The sequence below is a fragment of the Carcharhinus amblyrhynchos genome, chromosome 22 (assembly GCF_965287045.1).
Source record: "Carcharhinus amblyrhynchos chromosome 22, sCarAmb.v2.hapA, whole genome shotgun sequence".
NCBI lineage: Eukaryota > Metazoa > Chordata > Chondrichthyes > Carcharhiniformes > Carcharhinidae > Carcharhinus > Carcharhinus amblyrhynchos.
The window spans coordinates 5,319,517-5,343,601 of record NC_137345.1 but is presented as its reverse complement, the minus strand read 5'-3'; the positions used below and the strand labels follow the sequence as shown (position 1 = coordinate 5,343,601).

At 41.7% G+C, this 24,085-nt stretch overlaps 1 protein-coding gene and 1 long non-coding RNA gene across 2 annotated transcripts in view; one reads left to right on the top strand and one right to left on the bottom strand.

Moving 5' to 3' along the window:
- Window positions 1-24,085, top strand: part of LOC145356823 (uncharacterized) — a 146,044-nt gene that overhangs the window by 39,477 nt on the left and 82,482 nt on the right. The gene's annotated exons all lie outside the window — the stretch shown is intronic.
- Window positions 19,251-24,085, bottom strand: part of cttnbp2nlb (CTTNBP2 N-terminal like b) — an 80,585-nt gene continuing 75,750 nt past the window's right edge. The window contains exon 5 of the mRNA XM_080209727.1: window positions 19,251-23,334. Within this exon, the coding sequence (XP_080065853.1) occupies window positions 21,625-23,334 (1,710 nt within the window). The 3' untranslated portion in view covers window positions 19,251-21,624. The remainder of the gene's footprint in view (window positions 23,335-24,085) is intronic.

Here is a 24,085-nt window from a genome sequence, read left to right as displayed (position 1 = left end):
TATGGGCGGAATTTTACCAGCACGTACGACCGAGGTTCATATGGTGCCGCTTGAGTATAATGGCGAATGCCCGCCCCCAGAATTGGAGCAGGCGTGCCTGTAAAATTCCAGCCTCTGGGTATAAATTGGACAGTTAGAAGTCTCACAACACCAGGTTAAAGTCCAGCAGGTTTATTTGGTAGCACAAACCACTAGCTTTGGGCCACTGCCTGTGTGGAGTTTGCATATTCTCCCCGTGTCTGTGTCGACAGGTTTATTTGGTAGCACAGACACAGGGAGAATATGCAAACTCCACACAGGCAGTGACCCTAAGCTAGTGGTTTGTGCTACCAAATAAACGTGTTGGGCTTTAACCTGGTGTTGTGAGACTTCTCACGGTGTTTACCCCAGTCCAACGCCAGCATCTCTACATTATAAATTGGACTCCACAGACTTGAACAAAAAAAAACTAGACTGAGACTCTCAGTGTGTTACTGAGGGAGTACTGCACTGTTGGAAATACCAGCTTTAGAATGAGATGTTAGACCCATCAGATGGATGTAAAAAATCTCTAAATACAAGGAAGAGAAGACAGTTCATTCTATTTATCCCTCAACTAACGTTAAAAAAAAATTTAGTCATTGTCACATTGCTTTATGAAATCTTGCTGTATGCAAATGGGCTGTTGTGTTTTCCTACATTACTGCAGTGACAGCTTCAGACGTACTTCAACTGCTGAATTTTGCTTTGGAAAGTAGTGAGGTTATGAAAGTTAAGAACATAATAACTAGGAGCAGGAGTTGGCCATCTGGTCCCTCGAGCCTGCTCCACTATTCAATAAGATCATGGCTGATCTTTCATGGGCTCAGCTCCACTTACTCGCCTGCTCGCTCACCATAACCCTTAATTCCTTTACTGTTCAAAAATCTATCTTTCCTTGCCTTAAAAACATTCAATGAGGTAGCCTGGGCAGGGAATGCCACAGATTCACAACCCTTTGTGTGAAGAAGTTCCTCCTCAACTCAGTCCTAAATCTGCTCCCCCTTATTTTGAGGCCATACCTCCTAGTTCCAGTTTCACCTGCCAGTGCAAACAACTTCCCTGTTTCTATCTTATCTATTCCCTCCATAATCTTATATGTTTCTATAAGATCTCCCCTCTTTGCCACATAAATGCAAGTCAAACTCCTTTAAATAGTTGAGTCATACTTGTTTTTCTCCCACTCAGTGCTTTTGGCTCTTGATATTTTAAGATTGTGTTGACTCAGGGTGACCAGAAAGGAACAGATAAATACATAATCGGGAATTTGAAAAAAAACCCCTCCAAATTCTAAACTTGGAAGAAAGGCAAGAACTTGGTTTTCTGTTTTCTTGCCCCTAACCAATCACAACAGTGGTAGGATCTTAACTAACTCTTCCCAGATGGCTAACATCAATACTGCATGCATTACTTGAGCAACATTATTCAATGAAAATGTTCGACAAAAAGCAAAATCCAATGCCCAAGTTAATCACAATTCTTTAGAAGTTGTTTCATTGTTCCAGAGTGTCGGTGACAAAAATTTCCCCCACCCCATTAAAGTTCTCATTGCGGAACACTATGTTCGCAGAGGTGATAGGCGAACATTGTTTTCATTTAGTTTGAAGGTTAATTGAAACCAGAGGATCAGTTTTAATTCCAGGAGATGTCAATTCTGGGAACAGTCAGCACAATGTCCATTTCAGGCCTTTGGACACCATAGTCAAAACACTCTTTTGTGGTTGCCTCACAAAATAAGAAGTACATGGATCACCAAACAACCGGAAAGGCTTAGTGACACATTTGTCTTTGTGGTTCAATCATTTGTCTATAATTGGAGGGTGGGTCATGCAAATATGCGGCTTGCTCCTTTGCTACTCAGTCTGGGGGTAGACTTCATTTTGGGACAAATGGAAAGACCTCTAAACAATGGAGAGAAGATGATTCATCACCACCTTCTCAAAGACAGCTGGGGATGGGCAATGAATGCTCGGTTTGCCGTTTCACACCCACGCACCAAAAAGGTTTAAAGAAAATCAATGAAATAATTATTTTTCTAAGATGAAAACAATTTACATAAGGCAAGGGAGAAGATTTCCATGCAAACTTATTAATAATGCAAATGGCCATGATCCGGTAAGGATAATGGTACCAGACACTTGAGAATCATGCAAGAAGCAACTAACTGCTTTGATAGAGTTAAGTCTCCATGGAAGAATTAAGTGAATGGATCAAATGGCTTCCCTTATCTATAGTTATCACCATTCAGCCCACTATGGCTGTGCTGGCTCTTTGAAAGCCAAATACTCTCAGTTCTTAATTATCTTCAGGATGTGACTTCCTTTTCCCTGGGGCAAGCTCAGTTGTAATTAATAATTTGATGAGAAAGGAAGATAATTACTAGTGGTTTTAGGACTTTATTTATCATGATGTTGTGCATGGGCTATGTGGAGCATTCCCTGTTCCAGTCCTACTTTGGCTCCCTCCCACAACTCCTTTGCCATAATGTCGACAAATATTTTGATGGCACTTCATGCTGTTGCCTGGACCTTGAAAAATGTATCAATTTTGCTTCCAATTTCCACCCTTCTATCATCTTCACATGGTCCATCTTTGACACTTCCCTTCCTTGATCTCTCTGTCTCAATTTCTGGTGATAAACTGTCCATCAGTATTCATTACAAGCCCATCGACTCCCACAACTACCTTGACTACAGCTCTTCACACCCCACATCCTATACGGACTCCATCCTCTTCTCTCAGTTCCTTCACTTCCGTCGCATCTGCTCTGATGATGCCACTTTCCAAGATAGTGATGCCAATATGTCTCCCTTCTTCCTCTATCGTGGTTTTCCACACATTGTGGTTGACAGGCTTTCAGCTGTGTCAGACTGACCACCTGGGTCATTGCTGTCATTTCACTCCCTCCCCCACCTCCAAGAACCAGGATAGGGTTCCTCTTGTCCTCACTTGTCACCCACCAGCCTCTGCATTCAAAGGTTCATCCTCTGCCATTTCCGCCAATTCCAACATGATCCCGCAACTCAACATATCCCCCACTCCCACAGCTCCCCCACCACCACCCCGCACACCGCCCCCCCCCAAACCACCCCCGCCCCCACCCCTCCCACTGCCATTAGTGTTCCACAGGGGCCACTCTCTTCAGGACAACTTGGTTCACTCCTCCATCACACCCAATGCCTCACCCCCTGCCCCATGCAATCGTAGATTATGCGACACCTGCCCCTTTACCTCCTCCCTGCTGACTGTCCCAGGTTCTAAACACCCCTTGCAGGTGTAGCAGTGCTTCACATGCACCTCCTTCAATCTGGTCCATTGCATTCGCTGCTCCCAATGCGGTCTACTCTACATCGGAGAGACCAAACGTAGACGGAGCAATCGCTTTGCTGAACACCTTCGGCCCATCCACAAACAGGATCCAGAGCTTCCTGTCGCTTGCCACTTCAAACTCGCCACCCTGCTCTCCTGTCCACATGTCCATCCTTGGCCTTTTGCAATGTTCTAGCGAACCTCAACACAAACTGGAGGAACCGCATCTCATCTTCTGATTTACAGCTTTCAGGACTGAACACAGAGTTCAACAACTTCAGAGCGCGAGCTCTTCCCCCTCCACCTTCACCCATTTCCATTTATTTTATTTCATGTTGTTTCATCGTCTCATCCTTCTTTCTCACCTTCATTTTTCCACTTTCCATTCCAGCTCTCCCCCCTTTTCAGGTTAGCTGCCGTAATCCCCAGGCATCCTTTAACAATCTGCACCTCTGTTCTGCCATTCATTCATTCTGATCACTTAATGGATACTTCTAGCACCTTCTCAGCTGTCGGTATCCTCAACAAACATTTCTTTTGTTCCACTCCACCCCCTCTCCCCTCCCCTCCCCCACCACCCTCATAGCATAAATCTACACTGATTCTCTTTGCTCTCAGCTCTGATGAAGAGTCACCAAAACTCGAAACGTTGGCTCTATTCTCTCCCAACTGATGCTGTCAGACTTGCCAAGATTTTTCAGCATTTTCTGTTTTTGTTTCAGATTCCAGCATTCACAGTATTTTGCCTTTAGACTATTCAGTCTCTCTTGATAGGACAACCCTCTGAGCCCAGGAATTAGCCTGGTGAATCTCCATTGGGCTGCCTCCAACATTACTATATCCTTTTTTAGGGGACCAAAACTGTACACAGCACTCCAAATGAGGCCTCACCAACACCCCAGACAATTGCAATAAAATCTCCCTATTTTTAAACCCTAATCCCTTTGCAATAAAGGCCAAATTCTGCATGGCTGTTTGGAGTTAATATTCATCGAAGGGGTAAGGACCGCCCTGTATATTTTTTTCATACTGCACAGGGCAGCAAGGTGGCATAATGGTTATCACTGCCGCCTCACAGCACCAGGGACCCTGGTTCTAATTCCTGGTTTGGGTCACTGTTTGTGCAGACATTGCACGTTCTCCCATGTCTGCGTGAGTTTCCTTCAGGTGCTCCGGTTTCCTCCCACAGTCCAAAAGACGTGTGTTAACCATGCTAAATTCTCCCTCAGTGTACAGGAACAGGCATCAGAGTGTGGCGACAACGGGATTTTTACAATAACTTCTTTGCAGTGTTAATGTAAGCCTACTGTGACACTAATAAACAAACTTAACTTAAATCTGTGTTTACTGTTCAAAGTTCCTGTTTATTCAGTCCCCTTTCACAGCATGTTGGCTTTCAATTGCAACAGCTGCTAGAATGGTTTAATTCTGAGTATGGAGAGCCCTCGTGTTAATAGTTATTAATAGGAAGTGTGGGGACATGTAAAAACCGCCATTATTTTATTGGTAAAGATTTGAGTCACTTAGATTTCCGATTTAAGGGGAGGTGGTGGCCAGGTGGCATTATTGCTATTAATCCAGAAACTTAGCTAATGTTCTGGGGACCCGGGTTCGTACCCTGCCATGGCAGATGGTGGAATTTGAATTCAATAAAAATAATCCGGAATTAAGAATCTACTGATGACCATGAAACAATTGTCGGAAAAACCCACCTGGTTCATGAATGTCCTTTGGGGTAAGAAATCTGCCGTCCTTACCTGGTCTGACCTACATGTGATTCCAGAGCCACAGCAACTCTTCAATACCCAAGGGCAACTAGGGATGGACAATAAATGCTGGCCAGCCAGCAATGCCCACATCCCATGAACGAATTAAAAAAAAATACTTTTTTTTTGAATTCTTAGTTCTCAAAACTTATTTCTTGATTTTTTTAAAATGGGAAATCTATTTAATGAACAGGTATGCTGGCTGGAAGGCCAGCTCATTGCAGCATTGAGTATTATATGAGTAGGAATTTGCAACTGGAGACAAAACCTGGGGGCAAATCATCCCCCACATACACTAGCATATCTCTTGGTGGCAGGTCAACCAATGACTTTGACAGAACTGAGAAAGTAAAGACTTCCATGTGCATTGCAGTTTGCATGACTATAGATGTCCCACCTTATAGCCAATGAATTAACACTGAAGTACAGTCTTATAACGTAGACAAATGTGGCAATTTGTACACAGCAATGCAATAATGACCTGATAATCTATTTGTTGTGATGTTGATTGAGATTGTCCACTAGAATGAACTCTTCTCATAGTTGAAATAGCGCTTTAAAGGTCTTTAAGTCTGCCCTCTCAAGTGGGCCATAGTCACAGAGGTTTACAGCATGGGAACAGGCCCTTCGGCCCAACTTGTCCATGCCACCCCTTTTGTTTTAACCACTAAGCTAGTCCCAATTGACGGCCAAATTCCTCCATAGCCATCTTAGCTTGTAACTAAACACTTTTTAAAAGGCAGCATTGTACCCGCCTCTACTACTACCTCTGGCAGCTTGTTCCAGACACTCACCACCTGTTGAGTGAAAGAATTGCCCCTCTGGACCTTTTTGTATCTCTCTCCTCTCACCTTTAACCTATGCCCTCTAGTTTTAGACTCCCCTATCTTTGGAAAAAGGAGTCTCATTCTTGGTTTAGTGTCTCATTCAAAAATTCTGCATTTCTGACAAAGGAGCACGCCTTCAGTACAGCTGGGGGCATATGCTTATAATTTGTGCACAAGTCTCAGGCATGCGACTTTAACACAACCTCCTAACTCCAGAGGTAAGCGGGTACCAACTAAACGTCTGCTATCAGGAAGCTGGAAAAATGTAATCTGCCTCTGTGGTTTGGATATTTAGTGAAGGGAAAATGATAAAATCCATATCCAACTTTTTAATGGTTAAGAAAAACAATCAATATTTAAAAAGGAAGCATGTAAATGTTTACTTACAAGCACAGTTCCTCTGCTTAGGGAACTGAAACAAGTATTGCTCTTGGCCATTGTTGAAATGAAGAACAAACATTTTAAAAATTGTTTTTAAAAAAGCCAGGAGAGAAAAAAAAAACAGGAAATGTTTGCAGGCAATAGTTAGCAGTGCTGCCTCACAATTCTGGTCTGGGTGACTGACTGTGTGGAGCTTGCACATTCTCCCTGTGTCTATGTGGGTTTCCTCCGGGTGCTCCTGTTTCCTCCCACAGTCTAAGGACATAGAGGTTAGATGGATTAGCCATGGAAGGTGGGCTTGGGTAAGATGTTCTTGTGGATAGTCGGTGCAAAATCAATGGGCTGAATAGCCTCCTTCTGTACTGAAGGGATTTCATGATGAAGGAGGGAAGTTCTAAAACTGCTTCCAGCAAATTGGGAAATTTAATTTATATGTGGGTTAGCACAACATAATCACGATAGTTATTGAATTGTTGTAAAACCAACTGTTGGAATCTGGAATTAAGAACCTAGTGTTGACCATGAAACCATTGTCGATTGTCAGAAAAACCCATCTGTTTCACTAATGTCCGTTAGGGAAGGAAATCTGCCGTTCTTACCTGGTCTGGCCTACATGTGACTCCAGAGCCACAGCAATGTGGTTGACTCCCAACTGCCCTCGAGCACCTAGGGATGGACAATAAATGCTGGCCAGCCAGTGATGCCTATGTCCCATTTGTTTCTGGGAAGGGAATCTATCATTTAGTACCAGACTTGGACTTGAGAATCTCTTAGTCCCATAGCTAAATGGTTGACTGAATGCTTCCAGAAGTATAAATTAATGTACTGCAAATGTAGTCTTGCTAGTGAAGATTAAGTTCTGCAAACAAATATCTATTTAAAAGAGCCACTTCAACAAATGGGTTGAAAACTGCATTCAAGCAGAGTAAGGAGCAAAGTTCTATACAAAAAGCAATTTTTCTACGTTTATTACCTAGACAAGCAAAATGTTTACAAAAGACATCCAGAATGAGATTATAGTATACGTTTGAAGGTAATTTGGAAAAATTCTGACAGAAATCCAAGGACCGAAATGTCACCTCCATTTGGTACGAGCTAGGCTGCTGTCATCCCGGGAAGGGAAAATAATCTTTGCAGTTTTGTACAGGTTCAGAGACGGCAGCATTTTCCATTTCCAGCACATTCACTGTTTATACATCTCAATGTTAACTCTTGCACAAGTGATCCCAGTAAAAGTTACAAAATCGCCCAGCTGGTACTGTAGTTCGCACATGTGGATGTACATGTGGATGTACAATGAGTACACTATTGAAAAAAAGTTTGTGTTCTAGAGATTAACCTTGAGGAACAAATTTGGGCACCCTGTGCATGTTGAACGTTACAGGTCAGAAGCACATTAAAGCTCCTTCTCTACTCCACAGCAAACCCCACTGCGCCAGCATGGAATTTTTCTCTATGCCAACCTTTGAACGAGAGCGTAAATTGAGCAGTTTTGTGCTGTGCGATTACCCCTACTAGGATATAATCTAAAGCTGCACAGAGGAATTTCTTGCAAGACTCTACAGAGCAGACTTTTAATGGGTTTAAAGCTCGAATGAAAATGGGAAAGGCTCATGCCTAGTCCTCTACACCTCTTGAAAAGCTAGCAGTTCTCTCACTTACACATGAAATCTGAATGGGCTTCCAGAAATTTTTAGCTATGAGGATGTAAATTAGACATGACGATGGTATTTAATAGAGGGTCTTTCTGTTGCTTTGGCTAAGGCCTGCTGCGTTAAGTGTCACATGGTGGGTATTCCCTAGAATCAAGGATGCCAAGTAGAGACCCCATTCACCAAGAGCTGCCGGTTTGCTGTCAGTACTACACCCACCCAAGGCCAAGGATTGTGGATGGACACAGGTGGGTGATAGAAGGAAGGAAGGTGGTTAAGGGGGAGGGATGGTCAAGAGCAAGGGGCTGGTTGGTGGTTCTCACCAAACACCTTTCCTGATGTCAGGTCCTTAAATCGGGGACCAAGTACCTTTGAGCACCTCCCTTTGAGCATCTTCCCACCCCGAGCAAAGGCAGTACTATCGTACTCTTTGTTTTTTAAGCTCCCTGCATGGCAATTCCCCTCCTGGATAGACTGGGGCTTTTTTCTCTCGAGCATAGGAGGCTGAAGGGTGATCTTATAGAGTCTATAAAATAATGAAGGGCATAGATCAGCTAGATAGTCAATATATGTTTTCCCAAAGGTAGGGGAGTCTAAAACTAGAGGGCATAGGTTTAAGGTGAGAGGGGAGAGATACAAAAGGGTCCAGGGGAGCAATTTTTTCACACAGAAGGTGGTGTCTGGAACAAGCTGCCAGAGGTAGTAGTAGAGGCGGGTACAATTTTATCTTTTAAAAAGAGTTTAGACAGTTACATGGGTAAACTGGGTATAGAGGGATATGGGCCAAATGTGGGCAACTGAGACTAGTTAGGGGTTTAAAACAAAAGGCGGTATGGACAAGCTGGGTAATGGGTGCTGTAAACCTCTATGACACTACCTGTCTCAGGGTGAATACCAAATACTAGCAGTGGTGTGTCAATTGGCAGCGGGGCAGGAAGGCCATCCACAGGCCTTCCCATCATGGACATAAGTGGAGTAGAGGCGGGCCCTCACCATCCACCTTCCTGCCTGAATATGTGAATATCCAATACTCACGTTTCTGCAAGAGGGCATTAAATTCCCCTAAAAGATCTGAGCTTAAAATTAATGGCCTTTCCACCCCTCTTCCCAGTTCCTCACAAATTGTAAAAGCCCTCTGATCTGGTAGCATTAGTCATGTCTAGTAATGAATCTTTAGAGGCTTGTTCCATCCTGATCACTCACCAAGATTCAGACAAGAAGGTCTTGAATTGACTTCCCAATTCTGGTGTGACAGCGGAATTCAGCTATGATGTGACGGTTAAGAGTTTGGAAAATATATACATATACAAAATCAGACCTGCGGCAATCGCTGGATTGCTGCTGGGAATGTGCACACCTAGATACCGGGTGAGGGGTACACTTTACCTGCGTTACATCCCTGCCGTTCAACAGTTTGCCAGGTTTTAGAATCAAGGTTCTCACAAGATGAATAAGTGTGAATTAGGGTGCGGAACCATCCCCAGCAAAAAGCTAATAACTTATATATTGACAATAAGAGAGGGGGAACAAACAAAATAGGAAGAACACATTTCAGCAAAATAAATGTCAGAATTCAGGCCACAGTCTCCACTTCCTGCTTGAATCTGACCTTCATTCTTAGCATTGCATATCTTATTTTATCCATCACAACAGCATTCCCTTTAGATGCTAACTTGATGGTGTATCTGAAAGTCCAAATTGGCCATGCTAAATTGACCTTAGTGTCAGGGGGATTAGCATAGTAAATATGTGGGGTTACAGGAATAGGGCCTGGGTGGGATTATGGTTGGTGCAAACTCGATGGACCAAATGGTCTTCGTCTGCACTGCAGGATTCTATGATTCTATCCCCGGCATTTAGATCACAGCAGAGAAATCAACACTCAAGCTTGAGGTGGTATGTTTGGTTATTGAAGAGTTGATATGTTTATACCAGTCGCGAGTATGCTTGGGAATAGCATTCATTTACCTACTTTTAAACATCATATTTGTTGACTTGATGCTAAAACACAGATACCACACACGATTTTTTGGTAAGAGTTTTGTTTTTATTGATTAATGGCAATTACCATCATAAGTGAAGATACGCACTTTCTACAATTTTTAAAATTTACAACATGCAGATTCAAAAGGCACTTAAAAGTTGCATTTTGAATTAGTTGAAGTTTCCCCGAAGTATGAATAAAATCCTATTAGGGACAGCAGCTTTGGAATTAGAGGTTTGTTAATAAAGTATAAAAAGGAATCACTCATTTACATGCATTTTTAGTTGTACAATGCATAGAATGTCTGAAAAAATACTGACTCCACTGTATGAAACTAAAATAATTTTATAGATTATGAATTATTAAAAATATATTGTCACACACAATTTTTTTTTACAAGAATATGAATTGGTCCAGGGGATTATGCTGCAAGATGGAAGCACTATACAGAATCATGTTGCAATGCAAGTTAGTAACATAATAAATCTGGAAGCTATATTAAAACACGAGTTATTTCAAAATAACAACGAGGAAGCAGCGATGCATCATATTAAGTGCAGCCGACTCACTGATTTATCATGACCGTACAGATATCCAAGTTTCTTGCTTCACATCACTCCCCCTCCCAGTGGCAAGGTTTTCTCACGGCCCCTCTTGAAAATGTGGCTTTGGTTGCATCAACCCTCTCTTACATCACCCAGATAGCTACTGTTAACTCCGGCCAACACTTCCCAACCCCAATTCTGTCTTCAGCCGTTATACACACGTGAACATGCACACACCATGGAATGCTGAATAATGAACAGTAGTGCGAAGCCCAGTTGGTAAACCCTCCCTAAAATGAGGGACTGTAGCTCCCAGCATTCAACCAACTAATTTAGTAGCCTTCAAAGGTCAGACATGGGTTCATACGCCACATATACTCTTTTCTTAATTAAATTTGCTGATAAAGAATTTTCTAGAAATACATGGTTTTGGTTTTTTTTAAATGCATAAGAGTCAAAAAAGATTCCAACTTTTGTGACCATTCACTAATATTGGTGGAACCTGCAACGTTGCAGAGTTTTAGAATATTGCTTCCCATTTAAGAATTGCTAAAAAAAATCCAGGTTGTCAAAAGTCAGCTGTGTTGTGGCAAACAAACCTTGATATCAGCAGTTTTTACAAATTGAAAGATCACAAGAAGAATAAATCACATGATTTAAAAACTCTGCAAGTGCCTCAACATTTATTTTCTGCATGGGGGAAAAACCATGGCATCAATCTTTTAATTTTAGTCAATTAAGATCAGAAAACTGAATACACACCCCTCAAAGTACAAGGATAGTTCTTGATTGGTAAAACGTTTAAATTCAGTTTCCTCAAAGTAGAATCCGATAGAAAGCACCTGTAACAAATAAATACATCTGGCATACTTGAGATAACTTTCAATGCTGTGGTTTATTGACTTAGTGACTAATGCCTTTCTGCATATATATGTCACTTAAGTTTGTTGTCGTTGAGGTTAGGACAACCTGTGCTGGTGATGGATTGGTCTGGTACAGTGGAAGAGGTTGATTAAACCAGTCTTGGCACCCCAAGAAGATGTAGTTACTAGAAAGTCTTTTGTTCTGCAGAGTACACATTTCTCTACATCTCTACTCCTACCCTTATTCTTGTGTACAGCCAGAAAAAACAAGCTAGTCAAGAATATAGAGATTAAAATGTGCTTAAAATTCATCTGGAATTACTTGCACCCCTTTAGATAGTGTACATCAAACAAAGTTGCAAGTTAATATAAATGTTTCTTTATCTACTGTACAATGTCTACATGACATTATAATGTATAGACTGGATGTAGAAAAATGCACAATTCTGGCTGCAGTGTGACATGTCACGTTCTGGCATGTTGTTATCAAAAATCAACCATTTAGTTTAAGCCTGGCTAAACAGCCCACGTGTAAAACAACAAATCATTCTGTTTAATTATTTTACAAGAGAGCTTATATCAATTAAAAAAAACCAACGAGAGCAGTTTTCTTAGCAAATCTCAGCAACAATCGTTTAACGAACAACGTTATACCCTGAAATTTAAAGCTTTAAAGTTTTTAAAGTTTATTTATTAGTGTCACAAGCAGGCTTACATTAACATTGCAATGAAGTTACTGTGAAAATCCCCTAGTTGCCACACTCTGGCGCCTGTTGAGGTACACTGAGGGAGAATTTAGCACAGCCAATGCACCTAAGCAGCACGTTTTTCAGACTGTGGGAGGAAACCTGAGCACCCGGAGGAAACCCAGGCAGACACTGGGAGAACGTGCAAACTCCACGCAGACTGTGACCCAAGCCAGGAATTGACCCCGGGTCCCTGGCGCTGTGAGGCAGCGGTGCTAACCACTGTGCCACTGTGTAGCCCTGAAGTGGTTGATGGCCAAGGTGGAGGAGGTTAGAGAAGTAGATTTGAAAGTTTACATATCTCAAGTTTGTCCAAGTCGATGTGGAATTTCTCATTTAACAGTGATTTCAGTAGAACATTATAGCATGAGCTGCACGATTTTTAGACTGGGTTTAATCTGTTCTCAGTAGTCTGCCACACATTTCTAGTACATTAACTAGTAAATTAACATTAAGTTTAGGTCAAGTTCAGTTGCTTTTCCAACTCATCAAAAATCAAGAGGAGTACTTCATGTTTAATATTACAGTCTCCTACAAATGAACTTGAAGCAGTCCGTAATTGTTAAATAATGAAAGAAAGTAATTAAGGTTTGCAAGAATCAGAAGATCACTGGCTTTGCAGATTGCAAAGGCAATCCTCGCTCTGCTCATTATTTGGCACTTGTTGTTAGCTTTAGTCAACTGGAGGAGTGGTCTCGAGTTAACAGGCGTTCATGAACAATTTATAGCGATTTTGGGAGTTACTGATTTCATAGGGTCACTTCAACTGTTGCAAAATCTCAGCAGTTCTGACCTCATGATAAATTTATAAAACTCCATGCAAAGTATTTTTCGTGTCTCCCTGCACTAGATGTCATTAGTACACTTAATAAGCTCTGAAGTATGCAAGACTTGCCGTTTACATTCAATACAACTATAAACAGCACAAATTGACTGAACTTTGTCTGAATGCCAACTTTGAGCACTTGAGAAATGGCTGTATTTGGCTCCCAATCACAGATCCCAACAGATTTGGCCAACTCCTGTATTAAAGCAAATTTTTCTCAATAGGAAAAAAGTGTTGCAAAGGCACTGCATTATTTCTTTTTCTTCTCAGCTCTGACGAAGAGTCATCTAGACTTGAAACGTTGGCTCTATACTCTCTCCACTGATGCTGTCAGACCTGCTGAGATTTTCCAGCATCTGCAGTATTTTCTGCATTATTTGGGTTGTTTTATAATTAGTTTGTGAGTTGCAAAACTGTGGGAATAGTTATGAAAAATATCTATCAAGCACTATTAAAAAATTGATAATTTAGTATAATGTTTCCTCATGAAATCTGTTGTAGAAACCAGGGAAAGCTCCTATACTATACACCAGTTACATGATGCCCTATTTCTTCTGATTCTACATTACTATCACCATTACTCTTCCACCTATCCTATACCATTTTAATACAGTATCACAGAATGGTGACAAACCAAAAAATAAGGAAATGAACTATAGATTATAGATATATCAAAATGTAAACCATTTGGTGGCACATTTAAGGCAGCAATTAAAATTCACTATTCTGCCATGCTCCCTAAGTAACAAAACTTGCAGTCTTAACGGTTTACATCAGAAGTACTCAACGGAATCACCATGCTGCAACACATTGCCAGCATATTATAAATATTAACGTTTACTTAACTGTGTTATTCAGACTACATTCCCACATCATCAGTTACTAACTAACATTCCCACTAACCTGAATCTAAATTGTTTGTCCTTCAATGTGGACATCAATATTTACAATACGGAGCACACTTTCCTTCAGTTCCTCATTCGAAATTCATTCTACATGATAATTTTGTAAAAAAAGGGCTTCCTGAGATTAGTCCTAAATTTGCCCTTCGGTCTGAACCTGGCCAGAATTTAATTGCCTCCCCTGAAGTGAATTTGGAGATACAGGGATGCAGATGGGGATCCTGCCATTTTCCCACCTCTGCCCGATTTAAGTCCGTGGTGGGAAAGCTCGTGAAACATTTTCCCATCCCTTCGCCAACTAAAGATCTTGTCTCATCCTGCTGCCTATGGTATTCAACCAGCAGCAGGTAGGCCAGTTGCCATGGGAGAAGCTTAAAAATCAAGCCTTGGTGTGTTTGCTCATGGGTTTGAGGAGTTCCTCATGCAAAGGCACTCAGTGCGTGAACAACGGACCTGATATCAGGAAAGGGTGGTGGAGGGGTGGTAATGGGGGAGGGCCATCCCATTTCTTCCAACCACCCTCGCTCCCCTCAGCCAGCCATTTCCTTACCACCCTCAGTTACCTGGGGCCTGGATACTACGGCAATCACAAGCCTCTCCCTGAGCACACTGATGGCAGCTGTCACTGCTCCCACAGGTACTGCCTGCAAGCTGGCAGCTTTGAGGGGATGGGACTTCCATCCCAAGAATCCTTGATCTGGGATAACACCAACCACTGACCACTTGGTGGGCCTTCTCCAAAGGAGAAGACATGGGAGTTCTTGCCAGCTCTCCAGCCAAAGGGCAAGACTTCAATTGCTTACATTAACTACTGTCCTTGTCACAGTTCAACTTGCAGTGTTTTAATTTTGCCAACATTATTATATTTACTATTTTATTTTTTCAATGAGGTTGCCATCTCAGCTACATTCTCTTAAAGCTTCCCCAACTATACCAGAGAAATAGTCAAAGGAGCCACTGATTAACATTCTGCTGCAATGGTAACCCATTTATTAGGGCCCAGAGATGCTACACAGTGATAGTGTCTTTCTGATTTCATTCTCACCATCAGTAGCAGGTAACATTCATGCTTTGACAAAATGAATACCTCACAAAAATCTTTTAAAAGGAGCCTTCAATTCTGTTTATTTTTAAGCAAACAAAACATTGACAGCATAACATGCATCAGCAATGAATTATGATCAAAATTATCACATGGATTGCTTCAGTATCTGAGTCGTGAACAGTGCTGAACATTGCGCAATCAGCGAACATTCCCACTTCTGACCTTATAATGGAGGGAAAATCATCGAATGAAGCAGCTGAAGATGTTTGGGCCTAGGGCATAACCCCGAGGGACTCCTACAGAGATGTCCTGGAGCTGAGGTGACTGGCCCCCCACAACCATCTTCCTATGTGCCAAGTATGACTCCAACCAGCAGACAGTCTGCCCATTGATACCCATTAATTCCAATTTTGCTCAGGCTCCTTGATGCCACACTTGGTCGAATGCGGTCTTGATGTTAAGGGCTGTCACTCTCCCCTCACTTCTGGAATTTAGCTCTTTTTGTCTATGTTTGAACCAAGGCCATAATGAAGTCAGGAGTTGAATGACCCCAGTGAAACCCAAATTGGGCGTCACTGAGCAAGTTATTGATGAGTAGATGCTGCTTGATAGCACTGTTGATGACCCCTTCCATCACTTTACTGATGATCGAGTGTAGACTGATTGGGCGGTAATTGGCTGGGTTGGATTTGTCCTGCTTTTTGTGTACTGGACACACTTAGGCAATTTTCCACATTGTCGGGTAGATGCCACTGTTGTAACGGTACTGGAAGAGCTTGGTTCGGGGTGCAGCAAGCTCTGGAGCACAAGTCTTTAGTACCATTGTCGGAATGTTGTCAGGACCCATTGCCTTTGCAGTATTCAGTGCTCCCAACAGTTTCTTGATATCACATGGAGTGAATCGAATTGGCTAGATCCCCTGTGATCATCTGAGATGCCGGGGATCACTGGAGGAGGCCGAGATGGAATACATACACCAATCGCAGCAAGTCATAAAGTTTCTGTTGACTTATGGCAGTTTCTTAATGAGTCACCAGGATACTGAGGCAAAATGGGTAAAAGATTTTTTTTTCCCTTAGACTGTCAACACTGCATCTGAATTACTAACACATCCCAGAAACTAGAAGCTTAATTTACCAGTTCCGGTTGCCACACTTTTAAGATGGATGTGAGGGTTCTTAAGAGGGTGCGGGAGAGATTTACCAAAATAGTTGCAGGAAAGGGGGATTTTAGGTACAAGGTTAGGCTAGAAAATCTGGGGTTGCTTTTCTTAGAACAAAGGAGATTGAAGGTAGATTTGATAGGAAAATACAAGACAATGACAGGTTTCATTCAATAAGGTAGACAAGGAAAGTCTGTTCCCCTGGGCAAGGAGACACAGATTTAGGGCTTTGGGCATGGGATGGAGGGGGAAGAGGATTTTTTTTTAAGTGCAGCGAGTGATAATGATCTGCAACTCAGTGAGGATGGTTGAAGTGGATGAAATCAATCATTTGAAACGGAAACTGAATGGGCACTTGAAGGAAACAAATCTATCAGACTTTGGGGATTGAATGAGTGAGTGAGACTGGATTACTCTGTGGAGAGTCAGCAGGCTCATGATGGACCAAATGCTCTGTGACATAAATAAATCTGGCCTATGTGGTGCCCCCACACTTCCCACAGGTGATACACCTGTGGATCCTACTCAATTTATGTGGAATGTGGTATAGAATAAAATTCTGCTTGATCGGTGTCTTATTAAAGCTGAGGAATTCTATCAGAAAAGGTAGTGGAATAAAACGATGGAAGCAGAAATTCCACCAGTTTTGTCTCATTTGCACCTCGCTACTGCTAAGGTGAAGATTTCCTGTTGTAAATATGCTACTTTTCCAATGGCAGTTGATTGCAAAGCAGAATAGATTATTTTAAAAGTAAAAATAAAAAGTCCAAGATCCTTCTCAGAACAAATCATTCTCCTACAGGAAAGATGCTGCTTCAAAATTTCAGTCCAAATCCCATTTCCAGGCTGCACAGCCAAGCATTGCCAGAAGAACTCAAGTTACTACCTATTTTAGAGAAATAACCCATCCTGAGATCTTGGTCTGGCCTCAGTCATTTGGTGCCTGAAAATTATACTTTAATACAATTCAAGTTTTAATGTGAGCTTTTCAGGAGTGTCAAGCCTTTCTGATATTGAATATTTAAAGAAATCTGAAATAAACAAAGAAAAATGTTGGCCAGTAAAGGAAGATAGTCAATGATGAAGGAATCAAGACTCAATCCATCATTCTCTATTGGATTGACACTTACAATCAATAAAACAACAGATAAATGGTATAATATTTTTCTATCTTCTTACATTCATGAAGAGTAAAGAAATAAAATAAAAGCCTTTTTTTTAAAAAAGAGAAAATAATTTAAATGGGACAAAATTAATAACTCAGAATCACATAACTCAACAACTTCCTCAAACCTCCTCCTTCCCCGAAGAAAGTTAACCACAGATACAAAAGACCAAAAGCAATTCATCATGATTTTACTGACTACTCAGGAGAACATTCTCACCATCAAAATACGGCTAGGCATGCAATTTTTAAACAATCAAAGCTTAGTGCGGTAACTCTCAAAAATTGCCGTATATCTTTGAATATAATGCATGCCCATTAAGTACTTTTTGAGAGTTAAATTGCATACTGTGCTCAAAAGCTTAACTGTTCCTCAGGCATTTTTAAAGAAAGAACATTAACTAATTAATGCACTGAATCAAAGTAGGAACTACTGCAAACCACTTAGCTGGGGAGCTGTGGACTTGTTTGGAACCAATTATTATCGTGAGTGGAACTACGTTCTAGGTAACAGTTAACCAACCGTATGTTAGGGAGGATACTGTTCACGCAATGTATTAAAGTAACTGGGATGGGGTGGGGGTGGGAGTGGGAGAGGGGTGGGGAGTAGAGAATTTTTAAGAATATTAAGTGTGTGCTTGTGTCACAGTACATTGCAAAAGAGGGTTTTGCATTAAGAATTACTGAGGCCAACTTGGCTGTTCGAGCTACATCAGTATTTACCTCCAATTGTTAAACTACTTTTCATGCTTCCACATTACACTGGATGAATTTGTAGTTTGTTGGACGTTTTCCAGCTTTCTGACCAGTTCTTTGATGACAGGAACTCGAACCGCTTTAGCTCCATTTCCACTCGTTAATTGTCTTTCATCAGTAGAAAATGTTTTTACCTACTTCTGGAGGTTGACTTACAAAGTGACTTTTAATAATTAATTTTCCAGCCATGCTTTTACCTACCAATAGAGCTCCTTTTCAAGTTGATGAATACATTAGCTTGGTTCATTTGGCAATCAAGTTGTGGGTTTTAAACCCTCACCAAGAGTTCACATTATGAATCTAATCTGAAGTTTTGTACAGTACTGAAGGAGTGCTGCACTGCCAGTGGTGCAATCCATTGCATGAGGCAGTCAACCAAAGTGTCCTAACTGCCACTTTAGGTGAGTGCTAAAGATGGTATATTTGAAGAAGTGCAAGGAGCTGCCTGTGACGAGTATTCCTCCTGCACCAAAAACAATTTACAAAGCATTCATCTTATTGACTGGTGTGTAAAAATGGTTGCCACATTTGTCTTGATATCAAAATCACTGCACTTCAAGCTACCTCTATTAATCTGAAAACCTTTTGAGACATATCTACAAGGCACGGTAAAGTGCAGTAAAATTGACAAATCTTTTCATTTTAATAACTGCATTGAACATTTCATTCTGAATTGCATAACATCCTTCACATGGCTTCCCACTTTAGGGCTTGGCAGGAACTAGGAGAAAAGACTGTGACTCAGACCTAGTACAAATAATACTTCTCACTGGAGTCCACAAAACAAATGAATGACATGGGACTATAATACATTTCCTGTGGCTTTCTAATTTATGTTAAAATGGCCAATACACAGAGCTTTGAACATTTAGAGCCCAATTTTACCATTTTGATTCTAAATGCTGAGTCTGGGCGTGATTCAGATCCGGGTTCAGAGCCGACACGTGAGCCCTGTTCTCGGCCTGAAAAAAAAGTCGCGAAACTGAATCGTGCTGTGGGCGGGAATTATCGCACCCGAAACCCTACTGCTCTGGTTGGAGTCTTCAACTGCGCACGCGCAGTAAAAACAAATTACTCCCGCAGGCCCCCACAGACATCGCCCCACCCCCACAACATAACTGTCCCTTTATCCTCAACCCCTCATTACCCAGACCGATCACAACCCCCTTCCCCACCAATGATCACCCACAGACTGGTAGCGGACCCCCCAGCTCCTGCATCCCCTCCCCACACAGAGCAATTTGGCCTCCCTCTTCCTGTCCCCCCTTCACCATACCAGGGAATGATTTGGCCCACCTGGCTCTCCCCCCATGCCACACCCCCCAACCTGAGTTAGAGAGCCACCAGAAGCTCTGAGCTTACCTCTTTAGAAGCTGGAGCACCCGAAACAGACTTTTGGCAAGAATGTCTGTTTCGCACAGAATCAGGATGGACGAACACAGTGGTAAAGGGGGAAATGCCGGTAAGTTTGGGCGGTGCAGCCCATTAAGTCAATTTGAATGCACGCAAATACATTTAACTTGATGTTGTGCCCATTTTGGGCACCGTCCCAATCACATCCATTTTCGGGCCTTGGGTAAAAGGGAAATCAGCATGGATGTGGTCACAGATTGCACTATTTGTCTCATGCCCAACTTTACCAAGTTTTAGTGCCCAAAAATGGGTGCCAGGCAATGGTAAATTCAGGTGGTTGAGTATGCAAATTAATACCCAACTTGAAGTGCACTATTTAGGACAAAATTGTGTAATCTGACTCAAATTATTCAAATTCTGGTTTACATATTCTCAGCTACGGTTGCAAAGACCAATTCCTTTCTTGCAATGGGGAAAAAAAAAGGAATAAGGTAAGGAATCCTGGGACACTTTAATGAAGCTTTAACCTCAGTTGTATAGAAAGTAGTATATATCCAGGAACAATCTTTTGAGCAACTGAAGTGCATGGTGTTGGAGACCCTAAGCAGATTGATATAATGTACATGTTTTTACTGGTGAGGTCCTGAAAGGAGCTTTTAAGAATGAGTGTAAAGACATAAAGACATCATTATAAATTCAATGAAAACGGGCAAACATTACGGGTGGGATTTTCCAGGCTCACTAGCCCTGAAACCTGAAAATCCCACCCAAGGTCAACGGACTTTCCCATGGTCCACCCTCCCCCTGCTCCGATTTCCATGGCAGGTGGGATGGTAAAATTCACTCCTACATCTTCTTACCTTATATGTACATAATGCTTTGCATATACTATCAATTCATTGCCCATCATACTCTTGTCTTGTTTAGTTTGATTAGAAGCAGGTGATATCTTTTAAACAGGTCACTGATGGTTTTGTATTGGCTACAAATGATTGCACAAAACCCGTATGGCAAAAATTTGCCACTGGACGTAGCCAGAAACATAACTGAATTATGATGCATTGTCTGGTGTGTGTAAACAATATTATTTTGGTCAGCAACCAATGTGACTGTGTTAGTTACAAATTAAGGAACCATTTGCAACTATGCCTGATACATTAACTGCACCTTCTAATATCACAATGCAGACATTTGGAAATTAAGAAATTCAAATTAAAGGAATGCTGCATTGAAAGACAAACACCAGAGCGCAAATTACTAATAGTCCAAATCCCAGATGTAAAATAAAACACTTCACCATTGACCCTTTAGAAGCACTCCCAGGAGTACCTTTGAGAACTACACAGATAATGCAGTTTAAAAGAAAAATTAATTCAAGCCTCCATGGAGCACATCATACTGCATTTAAAGCCCTGGATTGCAGTCATAAGTTAGATACAAAGAAAATACATTCCTTAATCACTGCCAGGACAATTATTTTCTAAATCATTATTGCAATATACTATTTAAATGGTTGAGCTAAACTATAGTCAGGTGACAGGGAAAAAAATCCTGTGCCCTTTACATTGGACAGAAGGAGTTCTCCAGACCTATTGACTTCGACTATTTCACCTCCCTCCCCTCAATTTGTTGTTACACCAAAGTAGTCTTCAGAAGATTATTGTAGCAGCCAATGGTGAACACCACTACATTGATGAGATTTCTCAGCACAGTGAATACCCACTGCACACAAGTTGTAATGCATGTTTTGGAGTCCCAAATGCATCTAACCATATTTGCTAATTATGTTCTTTCCCATGTATTATAACCTCCTCCCATCCTTTTCCCCAATATGTGCCAGTTTTGCCAAGTATATTAACACAATTATAACTCTACAAATTACAGGCAGTGTTCGTCACTGGTTTATGCTGAATGAACGTATGAAATCCCATTTTTCATACACTTTGGAATTTCTATTTCTTTTGGCAGATCAATTTTGTGATTCCTTTTACAATTATGATTCAATAAGAAAGTATTTTACTCTATGGGATTTCAAGATTTTTAACTGATGTTTTTACACAGTAATAGTTAATTTTTCCCCTTGTAAGCCATAAACCAGTGGCCTTGACATTAGTACTAAAAGGTCATATATAAAACAGTCATTAACATACACAAGCGAGAATCTAAAATAATTTCTGAAGTTGAGAAAACGTATAGCAAGGTGGATATTGTACAAATACAAAATGTCCTATAAATAAATAATAAACTGTGTTGCAATTAAGAAACTTTGTATATCTGCAGTCAAAAGAAAGAAAAGCATAACTCACATTTCATTTCTAGACAGATTAACTACTAGTTGGTAGAAGTATATCAATCTCTTTACTGGATGGCGTAATCAAACTGTTGTTCATGCCACAGGTGTTTGGCAAGTCCATTGTGGTGCCACAAATATCTGTGGAAACTGTCGAAAGCTTCAGTGAAGCTATAGGAGTTGGCTCATTCGGTAGTGTCTCCATTGGTACTGAACCTTCAGTCCCTTCTTCAGAGCCCATTGTTGCACCTCGCTCCACAGAAGATTTAGATGCAACTTCCTCATGATTCCCTGTTTCACGCCAGTTAAAAAAACGTTGAGGTTGGACAGAATTGGAAGCACTTGACTCATTTTTGGCAGCGAGTCCAGCTTGGGAAGGTCCATTGTCTGCAGCTGCTCTGCCCAGCGGATGTGGTGATGCAGGCGACTGTGCGAGGCCAGGCTTTTTAGGAGGAATGGGTGGAGGATTTCCTCGGTCCACTCTTGATATTGTTGGCGATTTTATCCCAGGTGCCAATGGACCTTGTGGACTTGAGACTTTACTAGAAGTTGGCGAGTGACTGGCATCACCAGTTGGCGTTTTTGGTGAACTACCCAACTGACGATAGTCAGTGCCAAAGGGGGAATTATTTGTAGTTTTAAGAGTTCCTGGCTGGCTTGTGAACCTAGAAAGGACTTGGGTCACCGTATTTCGAGCCAACTGTTTGGCAGCTGAACTATCTGAGGTAGTGGGTGATAGATCCCTTGGGGGGGGACTCTGCAGGACACCGGTCTGCTGATCTTGCTCTGCTTGAGCTTGGAATTTAAACCGAGCAGCGTGAAACCTTTGATTCAACCCCGCTTGGTAGGATGACTGAAAGCTGCTGCTGGGGCTCGTCGAACTTGTGAGCCGCTTTGTCAACACAGGTGATGAGCACGGTGAAGACGACACAGAGGAAGCAGCAGAAGAGTTTACGGTGTTGCAAGGAGAAAGTGAGGTTCCACCTGTGAAATGAGGTGCAGCGCAAGAGGCCACATTAACACTTCCATTTTCAACAACGTGCCCTGGAGATGGAGAAGCTGATTTGTTTTCACCTGAGAGAAAACTAAATGCCCCATTCCCATCAGTAGATTGACCATCACCATTATTAGCCATGAATGTGGTGCAATGTCCATTTAGTTGTGGAATGAGTACAGATGTGCCATGTCTCTCTTTTACGTCACTTTCATTTGACACTTTCATAGGGGAGTTATTAGTTTGGTATGGAGGGGACACCGACTTGCTTTTATTAGACCCAGCCTCTACTGGGAGGGTTGCCAGTGATTTTGGTTCATTTGCAACTACTTTACTGGAGTTTTCTGTTCCATTTCTAAGCCCTTCAATAACTTGCTTTAAATGTTCCACTTCCTCATTGAGGGCCCGTGCCCGGTTTTCTTCCCGGTTGAGCTTTGCCCGTAGCTGCTCCTTCTCCGTGTCAAACTCGGAGAGCTGTTTCTCCATTTGGGCCTCCCTCTGTAAGGCCCGCCGCTTCTCGGTGGCCAACTCCTTTTCCTGTTCGCTGCTTCTGGCCATCTCCTTCTCCAGCTTCAGTTTCAACTCCGCAGTTTTCTGCACTTCCTCTGCTGCCTTATTGGTTGCCTTTTTGCATTCTTTCATCAGGACCGTGGTTAGCTGTTTGTGCCGTGTGCGTTCCTCCTCCAACTGCGTTGACAGCTTCTTCTGCTCCTTTTCCATCTTCTTCACCTGCGATTTTTCAAATTCCAGCTGAAAGGGTGAATTTTGGGGCAGAAGCAGAACAAAATGTAAATATTATGCTTCAATAATTTATCTGCATCCCTCCCAATGAAAAGAATGCATCATTCATATTTAAATTGGCACTGTTAGCAGAAGTTCTGCACCACTGCCAGGAATGAAGTTCAAAGCAATGCGACCTTCCTGCTACTTATCGCAAGGCCACTGTTTAAAATACATCCACAGCTGCATCTTTTTGCTCATCCGCAACTGACCCCATTTCACAGGCAGCTTGAGGCTTTGACAGCTGCCACAAACTAAGATAAAGGACAGAAACAGCTGGGTTTGAAGTTTAATACAACACAAATTAAAATGTAGTATCGTTTTGTTAAATGGAACAAACATGTAGCTTTTTGAAAAAAAAGTCTCTCTTCCCCAAGATGTTTCATATTTTTTGCTGTTTCATATTAGATGCACCATTTGTGGTTATGTCGGCTTATTGACATTTGAAATGAGAGCTGGACATCTTGATCTTAAATTGGATGTTTACAAGGAAGAAAAATGCATAATAAAATGGTAATGAGTCTTTAATCATACTTTAAAACAGGATTTAAAGCTGGTCATGGCAACACAAGCAGACAAGGCAGCTGCTACATACAACATGAGAAGAGTTAGACACGCGACAGGTTGCAAGACAACCATAAAATTAATAGGGATGCACAATGTTTTTTCTTTTGGGCCTGGTTATATTATTCTAAACATCATTAACAACCTTATCAAGTTC